The sequence below is a fragment of the Salmo salar genome, chromosome 01 (genome assembly GCF_965601325.2).
Source record: "Salmo salar chromosome 01, fSalSal1, whole genome shotgun sequence".
Lineage (NCBI taxonomy): Eukaryota > Metazoa > Chordata > Actinopteri > Salmoniformes > Salmonidae > Salmo > Salmo salar.
Genome location: NC_138291.1, coordinates 73,004,974 through 73,020,460, shown reverse-complemented (window position 1 = coordinate 73,020,460; position 15,487 = coordinate 73,004,974). Strand labels below are relative to the sequence as shown.

Genomic DNA, 15,487 nt, shown 5'->3' with positions numbered 1-15,487 from the left:
TAAAAGTAGAAGTTCAAGTTGTTTGGGTACAGACCTGGATAGTAGGACAGAACTCTGCGAGTTCTCTACAGTAGATTGCAACATCGCCCCCTTTGGCTGTTCTATCTTGTCTGAAAATGTTGTAGTTAGGGATGGAGATTTCAGAGTTTTTGGTGGTCTTCCTAAGCCAGGATTCAGACACGGCTAGGACATCCGGGTTGGCAGAGTTTGCTAAAGCAGTGAATAAAACAAACTTAGGGAGGAGGCTTCTAATGTTAACATGCATGAAGGCTTTTACGGTTACAGAAGTCAACAAAAGAGAGCGCCTGGGGAATAGGAGTGGAGCTAGGCACTGCAGGGCCTGGATTAACCTCTACATCGCCAGAGGAACAGAGGAAGAGTCCTTGCCCTTGCTAGTTTGATTGTATTGACATTCTCAGCCTTAGTTACATTGGTCCAATTTTTGTCTAAAATATTGAGTCATTTCAAACTGAAACAATGCATCCCGAATAGGTGGAGGGGCCCCAGTGGAGGCTGCTGAGGGGAGAAAGGCTCATAATAATGACCGGAATGGAGAAAATGGAATCAAACACCTGGAAACCATCTGTTTGACCAAGAGTGTCACGGGTGTCGTAGGGTTTAGACCAAGACGCAGCGGGAAAATGTATACTCATCTTCTTTTATTATAGTGAAGAAGGAAAACACATACAACGCATACAAAACAAAACGAACTTGACAGTCTTGTCAGGCAAAACAGCTAAACAAGAACAATCTCCCACAAAAACCCATGAAAAACAAACTCCTAATTATAGGACCCTCAATCAGAGGCAACAATAACCAGCTGCCTCCAATTGAAGGTCCAACCCCAATTAACTAAACATAGAAATACAAAAGACTAGATATGTTCTAGATATGTTCTATGTTAGTATATTTCTAACAAACCCTGGACTAATAAATCAAATACCCCTCTACCTAAACACATACACAAAACACACCCTGAACCACATAAAACAAACACCCCCTGCCACGTCCTGACCAAACTACAATAACAAATAACCCCTCTACTGGTCAGGACGTGACAAAGAGAGACTGGCATGCATAGTATTTACCTCAGCCCTCTGATTACAATGAAGAGCAAGATGTGCCTCTCTGTTTGGGCCAGCTACAGCTTAACCCGTTTTTTTGGAGTGTGGTGTCAAAAAAGCATAGCATCTCTTTATGACGGACAGACTTCTCCCTGTCTTTACAACCACTGAATCTATATGTTTTGACCATGAAGTTTACAATCTAAGGTAACGCCAAGTAATATAGTCTCCTCAACTTGTTCAACAGCCACACCATTCATTACCAGATTCAGCTGAGGTCTAGAACTTAGGGAATTATTTGTACCAAATACAATGCTCTTAGTTTTAGAGATGTTCAGGACCAGTTTATTACTGGCCACCCATTCCAAAACAGACCTCAACTCTTTGTTAAGGGTTTCAGTGACTTCATTAATTGTGGTTGCTGATGCGTATATGGTTGAATCATCAGCATACATGAACACACATGCTTTGTTTAATGCCAGTGGCAGGTCATTGGTAAAAATAGAAAAGAGTAGAAGACCTAGAGAGCTGCCCTGCGGAACACCACACTTTACATGTTTGACATTAGAGAAGCTTCATTTAATGAAACCCCTTTGAGTTCTATTAGATAGATAGCTCAGAATCCACGATATGGCAGAGGTTGAAAAGCCATAACACATGCATTTCTTCAACAACAGGTAATGGTCAATAATATCAAAGGCTGTTTGATCACAAAGACAACAGAAGCTGCCTTCACTATGCCAGCACCATTTCAACTTCAACATTTCAACATCATCAAATCACCTCTGCTTAGTCTAATACAGGGACAACTTAAAGATACAAAAAACAATTTAGTCCAACCAACGTAAGCTAAATATCATGTGGCTGTCCATGGTTCTGATTTCTGTGTGTGTGTGTGTGTGTGTGTGTGTGTGTGTGTGTGTGTGTGTGTGTGTGTGTGTGTGTGTGTGTGTGTGTGTGTGTGTGTGTGTGTGTGTGTGTGCGTTCGTGCATGTAGAATAACATGTTGACTCACCCTACTTGTAGAGAAACGCCAAAGCCATCCTCTTCTCTTTCATGTTGACGAAAAAGTCTATCACTCTGTCATACTATACACGCTTTTATTTTTTGTTGTCTTAGGCTACCTGGCTAAAATGCTTGCTCGCTAGCCTAACTTCCATTCATGGGCAGCGTTAGCTAGTTAACATTATCTTTCTACATCTAGCTACATATTGAACTTCCATCCTCTCAGGCCAGGGGCACAACAATGTATGAATTCATGGTTGGATCAGAATCGCTGTTATAATCATTGGCCAGTATGGAGAATTAAGTAAAATCATTAGTCCAAATCTCTATCTCCATCTAATTTAGGAAAGGGATGATTTTAGCTAGCAAGGCACCGGAGGACAACAACACAAAGAGATGCAACAATTCAAGTTTTTCTGTCAATGATGTATGCTCTCAATGGGATTTGATAGGAGTGACGCCAAAATCCAAACTGGCTCCCTTGGCACTTTTTTTGTTGGCTGCTTTTCCAGCCAACAAGTGCTCAGCATATGTGGGGACTTCTTCAAGACTGTTGGAAAAGCATTGCTTGTGAAGCTGGTTGAGTGAATGCCAAGAGTGTGCAAAGCTGTCATCAAGGCAAAGGGTGGCTAATTTGAAGAATATACAATATAAAATATATTTTGATTTGTTAAACACTATTTTGGTTACTACTTGATTCCATATGTGTTATTTCATAGTTTTGATGTCTTCACTATTATTCTACAATGTAGAAATTTGTAAAAAATAAAGAAAAGCCCTTAAATGAGTAGGTGTGTCCAAACCTTTGACTGGTACTGTATATGTGATGCTTTTACTGAAACCTTTCATCAGAGAAGTAGCCTTAAGGCGGATGTGGGAGGCCATTCCTGGTAGAGACCTCCGCTGAATTCCTGATGTGTTGTTGTTGTTGCTGCTGCTTCAAATCCTTGACAGGCCCTGCCTGCTAATAGAATAGTAATTGTAATTCCCAGCTGCTTCTGTGTGTTGGGAAAGATGTCAGAGAAAGACAGTATTTTTCATTTGTCTTCCCTCCATCCATACTTTTCTCATGCACTTCATCACCCAACACTACATTCTCAGTTTCAAGACAAACTGACCCCCTAGCATACTGCAGCAGTTCAGACAGACCTCTTGAGAAGATGTCAGGCAGAAGATTAGTGTAGGTCAGAGCCCCTGTCTCATCCGACCCTCATCACTGAAAGTTTTCCTCAGTGTGGTTGTCAGAGTTGGAGTACACTGGGTGACGTCCCTCTGCTGTTGTTCCCTCCAGGGCTTTGTGACAGGTGGGAAGGACGGAGTGGTGGAGTTGTGGGACGACATGTTTGAGAGGTGCCTAAAGACCTACGCCATCAAGAGAGCAGCCCTCTCCCCGGGATCTAAAGGTAGGATAACACTCTCTGCCCTACAGTAACTGAAAGAGTCTATGACAGATACAGAAACACTGTCTGAGAAGTGCTGTAGTTCTCTCTTGAAGCTCACACTGACCATGTAAAGCACATACCTGTATCAGGAAGCATAATGTGTTTGAAATTTGACCATAAACATTCAATAGATACTGTAACCATCATTGACCACTTTTGCCTCCTACATTTAGTGTTGCTATCTCTTGGCCTCATGTGGAATTGCAGTTATATTTCACATGGATCTGCTGCTATCGATCTGAGAGGATTTAGCACTGTAAGTCTTTACAGTGCTATTTGTGTGCGTCCCCCAGGGCTACTCCTGGAGGACAACCCCTCCATCCGTGCCATAACTCTGGGACATGGACACATCCTGGTGGGAACCAAGAACGGAGAAATACTTGAAATTGACAAGAGTGGACCCATGACCTTGCTGGTCCAGGTGTGTGTGTGTTTGTTTGTGTGTGTATCTGTGGGCCTGTGCCTGTGTGTGTGCATACAGCTGAAACACCTAGGGTGGTGTGTTTTACTTATTCTACTTGGTTTTCCCAATTTGGGTTAGAGACATTTTTACAGCAGCATCCTGCAGTAAAACAGCAGCCCTCAAGTGTTGTCTGTTCTCCACCTACTCAGGCTTCTGGATCTGTTAGCTTCTTCCCTATTTCCTGTGTTCTCCACTCAGGGACTGCAGTCAGAAATATATCTTTGCATATCTGAGGCAGGCTTTAACAGTTTGCCACTTGGCTGGCTCCGAAAAGCTCTGTGTTCCCCCTCTGGATTATCCAGCCCAGTTGAGGAATAGTTCATAGCTTAATATCTCAATACCTTCTTCCTTATTATTGTCAAACCTGTCACGGTTTTTCCTCTCCTGTGTGCACAAGGCTTGCATATGGCCTCTGTAGTAGTAATGTGCAGTTTGCGAACAATTAGTTTTACTGACTAGAGAGTCATGATTCGTTTTTCTGAGCGAATCATTCGTTTTAGTCGTTCGTTTGACTTGCTGGCCGCAATTAATTCTACAGCAGGGTTAATACACAGTCCTCCGGCTCAGCGGCTCAGGAGACCTGCTCCAACCAACAACCCAAGAATGGTGCTGCAATGGATACCTGCTGTTTTACTGGCTCCTGACCATTTTGTGTGTTTTTTGCACTGATCTTAACTTTTTTTGTGCATAATGTTTCCACTATTGTTTCCTATGACCGAAAAACACTTCTGGACATCAGAGCAGTGATCACTAACTTCGATTTGGATTAGTATTTCTACATCAACGAGTCGGCGGCGCAGGACATACTGCTCACCCTGGACCAGGGCCTAATCCCAGAGACTCGGAAAAGGAAAAGACGGCGTAAGAGAGGCAAATAAATAATCTGCCTCTACCCTCCTATAAGGGCACGAGGCGAGACCCAGGTGCAGACACAGGAGACAGATGGTTAGAGTCTTTGTTTATTAATATCCAAAAGGAGTACGCAAGACAATGGTCGTGGACAGGCAAAAGGTCAAAACCAGATTCTGAGTCCACAAGAGGTAAAGAGTGGCAGACAGGCTCGATGTCAGGGCAGGCAGAAGGGTCAGGCAGGTGGGTACGGAGTCCAGAAAAACAGGCAAGGGTCAAAACCGGGAAGACTACAAAAAGAGAATAGAAAACACGAGCACGGGAAAAACACGCTGGTTGACTTGAAAACATACAAGACGAACTGGCAGAGAGACAGGAAACACAGGGATAAATACACCAGGGAAAGTAAGCAACACCTGGAGGGGGTGGAGAGACAATCACAAGGAAAGATGAAACAGATCAGAGCGTGACACCTCCGTTCTATTGGCGAACGTACAATCACTAGAGAAAGAACTGGACGAGCTCCGTTCAAGACTATCCTATCAACGGGACCAGAAGAAAAGTAATATCCTATGTTTTGTGGCTGAACAAGAACATGGATAATATACATCTAGCTGGTTTTTCTATGCATAGTCAAGACTTTATGGCAGCGTTGGGTAAGGTTAGGGGGGAGGGGTGTGTCTGTTTACGACAGCTGTTGCACAATCTCTAATATTAAGGACGTCTCGAGGTTCTGCTCGCCTGAGTTAGAATACCTCATGGTAAGTTGTAGACTATACTATTTACCAAGAGAGTTTTCATCTGTATTTTTTGTAGCTGTCTATTTACCACCACAAACCAATGCTGGCACTTTTATTATTACGTGTTTTACTTTTCAATTTTTTTTCTATTTTCTGTCTCTCTGCATTGTTGTGAAGGGCCTGTAAGTAAGCATTTCACTATTAGTCTACACCTGTTGTTTACGAAGCATGTGACCAATAAGATTTTATTTTATTTGAACTGTCTGTCATATGCGCGCAGGAAAATAGATTGCTGCAGGCAGCCTAGAGGAGAAAAAGACAAGTTTAGAACTGTTAATTGATCACATGGTGCAATAATGAATGCAATCAATTGATTATTAAATGTTATGATGGACACAGCTTCGTAGATCCAAAACATACACACAGCCTCTGCTCAACAAACTCCAACTCAAGAACAAATTATTTGGGGTGCTGCCTGGGGGCTGTTTGGGTGCTGCAGTTCGCAAACGATATTGTGCTTATCACCCTCACGGCAGTCAAGCAATGCATTCTGCTAAGATCTCGTTCACAATCTAGTCCAGTTGCGGCCACAACTAGACCTCGTTTCAAATGTATCATCAAGAAATGATCTTGTTTGTATGCCTAGCAATCAACAAATGTACAGTCTCAGTCACAAATGACAGCTTGTAGAATCATGACTCTTTCGAGTTTTCAGTTCATCGTTCGCAGGTAGGGGGTCCTGCGTGCTCTGGGCATTACAGACTCAAATGAACAAAATGAGTCGAAAGATTTGTTATTTTGACTGAACAAGACGAAAAGATCTGATTCAGTAAAAAGAGGCGAACTTCCCATCTCTGCATTGTAGATGACAGTTACTGTAGTTTGTATAATGACTGTGTGTGTGTGTGTGTGTGTGTGTGTGTGTGTGTGTGTGTGTGTGTGTGTGTGTGTGTGTGTGTGTGTGTGTGTGTGTGTGTGTGTGTGTGTGTGTGTGTGTGTGTGTGTGTGTGTGTGTGTATGCTTGCTTGCTTTCTCTGTGGTAGTTCCCTCCTATGGGTGCAGCCCAACTCTTAAAGCTCAGAGTCAGAACCTTCCAGACTCCCTAGCGGTCAGGTACCTGTGCTCTGTTGCCATGGTGAACAGAGCTGATAGGGATGGGTTATGAAGGATCAGTATGGATGTGTTGTTGGGTAAAATGACTGCAGCTATCTGAGATGTGATCGATTGGGCTTTTGTTTTGTCTCAAAAGTACCGTCTCTCGCTCAAACCCCACTTCAATATGAGCACGATGTATTGTCCTGAGAAAAATGGCGAGTGATTTTGTGGGTGACAGGTGTGTCAAATGGATTAGGTGTAGGTCAGGGCATGTCAACTGACTGACTGACAGCTGTGTGTGTCCGTCTGTTGCTATGGTTACAGGGTCACATGGAAGGCGAGGTGTGGGGTCTCGCTGCTCACCCCCTGCTCCCCATATGTGCCACAGTGAGTGACGACAAAACCCTGCGGATATGGGAGCTCTCCACCAACCACCGCATGGTGGCCGTTCGCAAACTTAAAAAAGGTACTGCTGAATGTTGATATCTTCATCAACTAATGAGTCATTAAGCGAGTCATTAATTCCCATGATCATCAACAGACATAAGGCACTCCAGTGTCACCTTCTGTTTCTGTGTCTGTCAGTCTATGTCTGTATCTCCATTTTGGAAGTGTATAAGTGTGTGTTGTGTTGTGTTGTGTGTGTGTATCAGGTGGAAGATGCTGTGCCTTCTCCCCTGATGGGAAAGCCTTAGCAGTGGGCCTCAACGATGGTAGTTTCCTGGTGGTGAACTCTGACACCCTGGAGGACCTGGTGTCCTTCCATCACAGGAAGGAGTCCATCTCTGACGTCAGGTTTTCACAAGGTAACCTTTGACAACTGACTTATCATTGAAATGTACATTCATTGTTGTCTGTATTTCATAACACTGCTAATATGCATAGGTATTTTATTAGTAAGGTTCATTTGAGTTAAACTTTTCCTAAAACATGAAGTGAGGTTTCACAGAATAGCATTTTCGCCCACCTGGCTGAGGTATTAATTATTTGTTCTATGGCTTCCTCCTCAGATGCTGGTAAATACCTTGCAGTGGCCTCTCATGATAACTTTGTGGATATCTACAATGTGCTGTCCAGCAAGAGGGTGGGAATCTGTAAAGGAGCTTCCAGCTATATCACTCATATAGACTGGGACTCTCGTGGTGAGTTTATGGTGTAATTGGAAGCAGAGCATGGATTCCCATAAGTATTCTGTAGATACAAGCTCAAATTTTGTCTTTTGATTCTGAGATTGTTCTTTTTTCTATAGGTAAATTGCTGCAAGTAAATTCAGGTGCCAAAGAGCAATTATTCTTTGAAGCCCCAAGAGGCAAGAGACAAACCATACGAAATGCTGAGGTAAGAGACCCAACTGAGATTGCAATTTTCTTGTAATTTTTCCCAGCTAGACCACAAATATTAATGGACACCCCATAAAAGCATGAGGCAGTGTTTAACTGTGTGTGTGTGTGTGTGTGTGTGTGTGTGTGTGTGTGTGTGTGTGTGTGTGTGTGTGTGTGTGTGTGTGTGTGTGTGTGTGTGTGTGTGTGTGTGTGTGTGTGTGTGTGTGTGTGTGTGTGTGTGTGTGTGTGTGTGTGTGTGTGTGTGTGTGTGTGTGTGTGCGTGCGTGCATTCATGTTTCCGCCTGTCAGATAGAGAAGATGGAGTGGGCTACCTGGACGTGTGTCCTGGGCCCCACCTGTGAGGGGATCTGGCCCACCCACAGTGACATCACAGACGTCAACGCCGCCTCACTGACCAAAGACAAGAAGCTGCTTGCTACCGGAGATGACTTTGGCTTCCTCAAGCTCTTCAGCTATCCAGCCAGGGTGAGACAGGCACTAGATGTTCAATTCAATTTTACTCTCTTGAACTGAAATGGAATTGACCCCAACGCTGGTACATGACTCTGTTGTTGATTCAAGTCAAATGTTGTCTCTTGTTTTTTCGTGGGCTCTGTCTGCTCCCTCCTCAGGGTCAGTATGCACGCTTCAAGAAGTACATGGGTCACAGTGCCCATGTAACCAATGTTCGATGGGGACAAGATGATGCCATGCTACTGACGCTCGGCGGAGCTGACACAGCGCTGATGATCTGGGCCCTGGAGAGAACCGGAGAGGGTCACAGGGAGAACCCTGTGGACAGTGAGGAGTCAGACGATGACATTGAGGAGGACGGAGGTAAACGCCGGCCTTTAGACTACTGATCCATACAGTACAATCTTCTCTCAAAACTCGAATACATTCTCAACAAACATCTTGATCAAATCCTACTTTTCACAAACTGCTCTAATTGGTAAAGTCTATCCCTGTGGGCGTGTCTGTAGGGTATGACAGTGATGTGGCGAGGGAGAAGAGCATTGACTACACCACTAAGATCTATGCTGTCAGCATCCGGGACATGTGTGGCATCAAACCCCACCAGCAACTGAAGGAGGTGTCGGCAGAGGAAAGGTACACCCCCATGCCAGCTTCTGTGTTTGGACTGGTTGTTGTCACTCAAAGTGATAGAGCTTAAACATTAGAGAGTGTCTTGGCTCCTGACTGTTGTGTTGAGTGTGTATATTTAAAACAATTGAAAAAGTCTGAAGCAGTGACAATTTAAAAAACGGTCAAGTTTTAGCTGTTGTTTTAGGCCTCAAAAGACTGTATTAACGTCTTGATCCTAATCAGGCTACCATCAGCAGCCAACACTATGATTATCTCAAATTAGAAACTGGGTGGTTCAAGCCCTGAATGCTGATTGGCTGATAGCTGTGATATATCAGACCAAATACCATGGGTATGATGAAACATTTATTTTTACTGCTCTAATTACGTTGGTGACCAGTTTATATATTTTTATTTATTTCACCATTATTTAACTAGGCAAGTCAGTTAAGAACAAATTCTTATCTACAATGACGGCCTACCCCGGCCAAACCCTAACGATGCTGGGCCAATTGTGTGCCGACCTATGGGACTCCAAATCACGGCCGGTTGTGATACAGCCTGGAATCGAACCAGGGTCTGTAGTGACACCTTTAGCACTGAGATGCAATGCCTTAGACCACTGCGCCACTCGGGAGCCCTAAAATAATACAATAACAATAAGGCACATCGGGGGTTTGTTGTATATAGCCAATATACCACGGCTAAGGGCTGTGTCCAGGCACTCTTCGTTGTGTCGTGCATAAAGAACAGCCCGTAGCCGTGGTATATTGGCCACATACCACACCTCCTCAGGCCTTATTGCTTAAAGGAATGCTTATAGAGCCCTCTGGTGTCAGAAACAGAAACTGCACCTGTCTTTTTTGTCATTTGATACAACTTTAGTTACCTCCTACCTATCAATATACATCTTGGTGTTGTTTGAGTATAACTGACATCTACTGTATTTATCCTTTTGTAAAGCCTGAGAGGTGGTCATTGTAGGATTGACATGGATATAGAATTTGGTCTTGCGTTTTATGATACAGAGTGAGTTGACTTTTTAGTGCTTAGCTGACATCATTTGCAGAGTAAGGGAAGGCTGCTTGGGGTGTTTTTTCATGTTAGGCTATTTCAAATGGAGTATGAGGCCTGATTTAATCATTTGATAGACATTATAGGCTACTCTTTACCTATCTGTACAACTTAACCCCTAAAAAGGATTTACAAAAAGAGACATAATTCTATGCTCATATAAAGATCTTTATCACCATTTCCATGTAATGTCTTTCTGCACTGTATGAGTGTATGTGTGTCCTCTCTCTCCAATACCCTCTCTATATTAGTCAGCTCTGTTGCTATGATACGATGGATTGTCCTGGGCATGTATTGTGGGTGTAACCCGTTGATATTGTATGCTGTGTGCATGTTTTATATGTTGTCCATCTATTTGTGGATTGTTGGATGTATGTGTTTGGGTCATAATCTGTGTGGTTTTACAGTATGAGATTGCATGTATTTGTGGCTTGTGTAGGAATCTAGTCAATGTATTGCATAATGTTATGTGCATGTATAGCAGGTGTGCTCTCTGGCACTTCTGTGTGATATATGTTGCTATGATACCGATATGTGGTCTATACATAACAGTATCATTGGTATGATCTCAGTTGCTTTGAGACTGTATAGAGTATATACTCTACTGTGTGTGTGTGTGTGTGTGTGTGTGTGTGTGTGTGTGTGTGTGTGTGTGTGTGTGTGTGTGTGTGTGTGTGTGTGTGTGTGTGTGGTATGTACAATAAGTAGAAGTATTGTTGTGAAAAATCCAATGCAGTATACACCGTGCATGATTTACAATAAAATGGTATGATTATTTTATCAATCCCTTTATGATTTGTGTACACTTAATTCAGCAATTTGCATGTTTGCACAGTACTAACCCCATTAAGCAGTACTGTAGCTAGATATTCTCTCTCTAGCCACCAATAAACAGTGATTGCAGTTACTACAAACCCTGATATTATAGCTAATAGGGTCAATTGTTGCCCTATGGCCTCCATTGTCTACTACACCATTAAAGTTGAGTGTTCAGTTTTGCGCTCCTAGTCCTTGATGAATGTATAACAGACTGTATTCTCTGGGGTTAGTCAGCTCCATGGTAACATGCTGATTTGTCCCCCCAACCTTACTATCTGTGATCCCCATGACTCTGGGGCACACTTCTGTCTGCAGAAACACCTAATATCTCTATTGTGTTTTAACTTGCATTCCTTTGGAGGCAGGGCATTGTCAAGTAAGTATGATCTAATGCATACATTCTGTGCTAAATATGGGATGTGGATGTGGGTGGTATTCCCATACATTAAGTCCCATTTATACCTGGTGCTAACACGCGTCCTTTGTCCTGATCTTGTCCACATTCTGATTGTGCCCACATTGTTAGACTGGTGTAGATGATTACAAGATACATTGTGATCTGATTGTAAAGTGTAAACGGACAAGATCAGGACAAGAGCAGGACGAAGGAAGCATATTAGAACCAGGCTTATAAACAGGGCTTTAGATGTGCAGGACAAGGATAGTAGTAGAGTGGGCAGAAGATAGAATATCTAACATTCAATAGAGTATGGTGTTGTTATTTCAACAGAATGGAACAAACAAATCTGTGTTTATTATTCCTTTTTAACCTGTACCTGTAATTTGAAAAGTGTTTGTTTATTCATTCATGTCCTATAATGGTACTACAGGAGGCAGGTCTGAAACATTTTCTAGTCATCTATTTATTTGAACTATGGGCATAACCTCCCATAGCCTATGGGTCCTAATATCACTCAGCTTGCTTAAACTCCTCAAATTCTGAGTAACATGAAGTCATGGGAATTGCATGAGTAACACATTTTATTTCAGATTCTCATTTTTGTGTCATTTGTATCATAATAATATATTTTGTTTTTGGGTGTAGAGAGCACTAAGAGTACAGAATTGATCTACCAAGTGGTGCTGGAGGAGACCTTTCTATCTGTTTCTGTCTCTCCCCCTCTCTCTTCCTCACTCCCTCTTGTGGGGCCCCAGACATTGCAGGACCTTGTTTTCCCATAACCCCTTGGGTGATGAGATAGAGGCACTGACGCATTTCTCTCTCCCTGCGCCCCTCCTCCTCCCCCCTCTCATAGGAGTACTATTGCACAGTTTGCACAGGGACCCCAGGGTATGACCCCCTCCCCTTATTGCTCTTTAGACTGGGACACTCTCTCATTCCACACCTCTCCTCTGAGCAGTCTCTCTTTCTGGCATGCTGACAGTATGCTAACAGTCAGAGCATGGTTTGCAGCAGGCAAAAATGACAGCCTAATAGCTCTCCAGGTTGCTTGTTGCATGAGCCTTATAGCTATACTGTAGTATAGTGAGTCCCCTCGGGCTCCGACCTGTGTCCTCTAAACCTCTCACTTGGTTCTGTCCACTGCTCTCAAGGGGATCCAGGTAAAGTGAGCTACTTGTGTCTATCACACTGTGTGTAAACTGTGGCTCCAGGTCCAAGTGTGTCTCTGTTTCTCTGTGATGTTCTGTTGTTCTGTATGTTTGTCCTGCATGGTGACAGTCGGCTCATCTCGTTCCCATCTGATCACAACTGCATCTTTGCATCCAGACTGCAGAGTTTCACACCCAGGGGGCGGATCCTTCTTTTCATCTTCTTTTTTCTGTTCAGATAGAGACATGGAATTAGACAACGTCCCAGACTCCCAGTCCATGTCACTGTATGATCATACAATCCTGGCTCAGCATGAAAAATGTTGCAGTCAGTCTGCAGGAGTTAATTACTACACTTGTACAGATATTCAATCTGTGGTGTTATGTGTAGCAACGCTACACTCTGATATGCTGATTGAACTTATTTCAGAGCACGTAGACACCGTCACCAAAAATATTGTTAAAACATATGTGGAAGAGGGAGTCTGATTTCAGAATGAAACAGGAGAAAGTAAATGATGGAAATATTAACTCCCTGTCATGCAAGGTCATCCAGACAATGCTTATAAAGTGCTGTTCAGACCAACAGAGAAGAACGGTAGTGTCTGTCAGCTGTGTAAACTATGTATGTGATCACAGCTATCACCTTTGGGCTATAGTGCTTTACCAGTGACCTGGAACCTTGTCTTGTGCAACCGTTTGACACGGTTGTAGTTATACAAGGCAACTGTGTGAAGAGACCCCTGGTGGCATGTCTTGTGGGGTACGCATGGGTGTCTGAGCTGTGTGCTAGTCATTTAAATAGACAGCTCGGTGGTTTAAACATATCAATACCTCTTGGCAGCAGCTAATGTGGATCCTTAATAAATAAATCAAATAAAAAATGCTCACAGTGGTGGTGCTGTATTACTAATCCTGCTGCATCATCATTGCACTGTTCAACCTCCTGTGGGATTTTAATCTCAAGGTCTACTTTCATATGTGTTTCTCTGTTCATTTGTAGACTCTCTGTCTGTGCGCACGGAAGCATGTTCAGATTTCCGTGAACCTATGTTTAGGAGCAATAACTTCTATTCTTCCTCTAATGGCCCTGTGTTTTTGTGTCAGATATCAATAGTATTGCTAGTTTTTATTTGACCTTCATTTAACTAGGCAAGTCAGTTAAGAACAAATTCTTATTTTCAATGACCACCTAGGAACAGTGGGTGAACTGCCTTGTTCAGGAGCAGAATGACAGATTTTTACCTTGTCAGCTCAGGGATTCAATCTTGCAACCTTTTGGTTATTAGTCCAACGCTCTAACCACTAGGCTACCTGCCGCCCCAATATAAGTCAGATGTTTAACAAGATCAGTCTGTTAAACCCTAAGTGTGACCATGGACCTCAGGTCTCAGCAAGGCCACATCACTGTGGTAACCAACACCATCTAGGAAATCTAATTTTACAACACATCCCATAACTTCATTTTTAAGGAGGGTGGAATTCCACTCACCTTAAAGGCCCAGTGCAGTCAACCAAGTGATTTTCCTGTTTTCTATATACTGTATTTCCACACTATGAGACTGGAATAATATTGTGAAAATTATGTTAATGCCCTTTCTGTGTTTGAAAAACCACCTGAATGTTTAAGCCTGTTGTGTTGGGATGGAGTTTTGGCCTGCCAGGTGACATCACCAGTTGGTAAATTAGTTAATAGACCAATAAGAAAGAGTTCCAAACCTCTCTGCCAGTAACAGCTAGTTTCCAGTTTTCAATCACAGTAAGGGGGGAGACAGAGAGAGGGAAATACAGGGAAGCCTCACCGAGAGGCAGATGTACATGTGCTGCAGGCGGCAGTGCAGAGCTCCTAGACTGACTGAGTGGAATTTCATTCTGTGGCTCATTGCCATACATGTTAAGTGTAACCTCAGCCAACTGGTGTGATGTGTCATTATTGGTGTGATCCTTATGTGAAAGTTGACGCTTGTTGATGTTGTGAATGTGATGTGTCACCTTGGTGATATGTGTGTGTGTGCAGCGGCTGGCCAAAGTTCATAAATGTGGAAAATGTAATGGGACAATTTCATTTGATGTATGCAATTTATTCCATTATGTGGCACTGAATCTGTCTATAGACATTGTGTAGTATCAATAGTGTCATGGGGCACACTGAATGTTTGTGTATTTATAAACAGTAAGGCCTATTGTGAGTGATGAACAAGCAATGATATACTGTAGCAATGCTTAACAATGTTTCTATTCAGAGTGATATGACTGATTGTTCTCTCTGAGTTGCTCAAGCTGCAGTTTACTCCATAGGTCTATTCTTTCTCACGTGCCCTCTTTTATATTTCTTCATCTTTTTATTTCTATCTACCTCATGTCAGACCAGACAGCCTCTTTAGAACTTGGCCTACTCTATCCTTTATGTGCCATTGCTGTGTCCTATAATGAAATTGTTCTGAGAAAACATGACTTGTTTTTTTTTTTTAAAGTTCTGTGGTAAACATGTTAATATATTTGTCCAATATATCAGCTGTGTGAGGCAGTTCTACCTGTTTACTCTCTGCAGGCCTCCTGTTAGCCGAGCTGCTCCCCAACCAGAGAAGCTACAGAAGAACAATATCACCAAAAAGAAGAAGCTTGTTGAGGTTTGTCTCACAGTGGCGTTAAAGTGAACTCTGAATAACTCTGACGTCGTACTCAACCCTATTTTGCATGTTCATGTTACATTTTCACTGTTTGTAATGAACCAGTGTTGGGCCAGTTTTGGTGCACAGCGGGATGTGATTGGTCGGTGATGTGTGTACTTTCAGGACCTGGTGCTGGACCACGTGTTTGGGTTCAGGGGCTTTGATTGTCGCAACAACCTTCACTACCTCAACGACGGCGCCGACATTGTCTTCCACACAGCAGCCACGGCTATGGTGCACAGCCTCACCACCGGTAGAGCTACATGGCCACACTTTTGGATACCCTACTCAACATTAACTTCAGG

The 15,487-nt window shown here is 43.0% G+C and overlaps 1 protein-coding gene across 2 annotated transcripts in view; it reads left to right on the top strand.

Annotated features, from left to right (window-relative positions):
* Nucleotides 1-15,487, top strand: part of LOC106608004 (echinoderm microtubule-associated protein-like 6) — a 92,316-nt gene that overhangs the window by 61,937 nt on the left and 14,892 nt on the right. Inside the window, exons 19-30 of one of the 2 annotated variants that reach the window (XM_082976469.1) lie at nt 3,361-3,472; nt 3,805-3,932; nt 6,983-7,124; nt 7,312-7,464; nt 7,669-7,800; nt 7,908-7,996; nt 8,290-8,466; nt 8,613-8,817; nt 8,964-9,090; nt 11,321-11,335; nt 15,062-15,140; nt 15,306-15,435. In XM_082976469.1, the coding sequence (XP_082832595.1) occupies nt 3,361-3,472; nt 3,805-3,932; nt 6,983-7,124; nt 7,312-7,464; nt 7,669-7,800; nt 7,908-7,996; nt 8,290-8,466; nt 8,613-8,817; nt 8,964-9,090; nt 11,321-11,335; nt 15,062-15,140; nt 15,306-15,435 (1,489 nt within the window). The remainder of the gene's footprint in view (nt 1-3,360; nt 3,473-3,804; nt 3,933-6,982; nt 7,125-7,311; nt 7,465-7,668; nt 7,801-7,907; nt 7,997-8,289; nt 8,467-8,612; nt 8,818-8,963; nt 9,091-11,320; nt 11,336-15,061; nt 15,141-15,305; nt 15,436-15,487) is intronic. The other variant, XM_014205648.3, reaches the window with a different exon arrangement.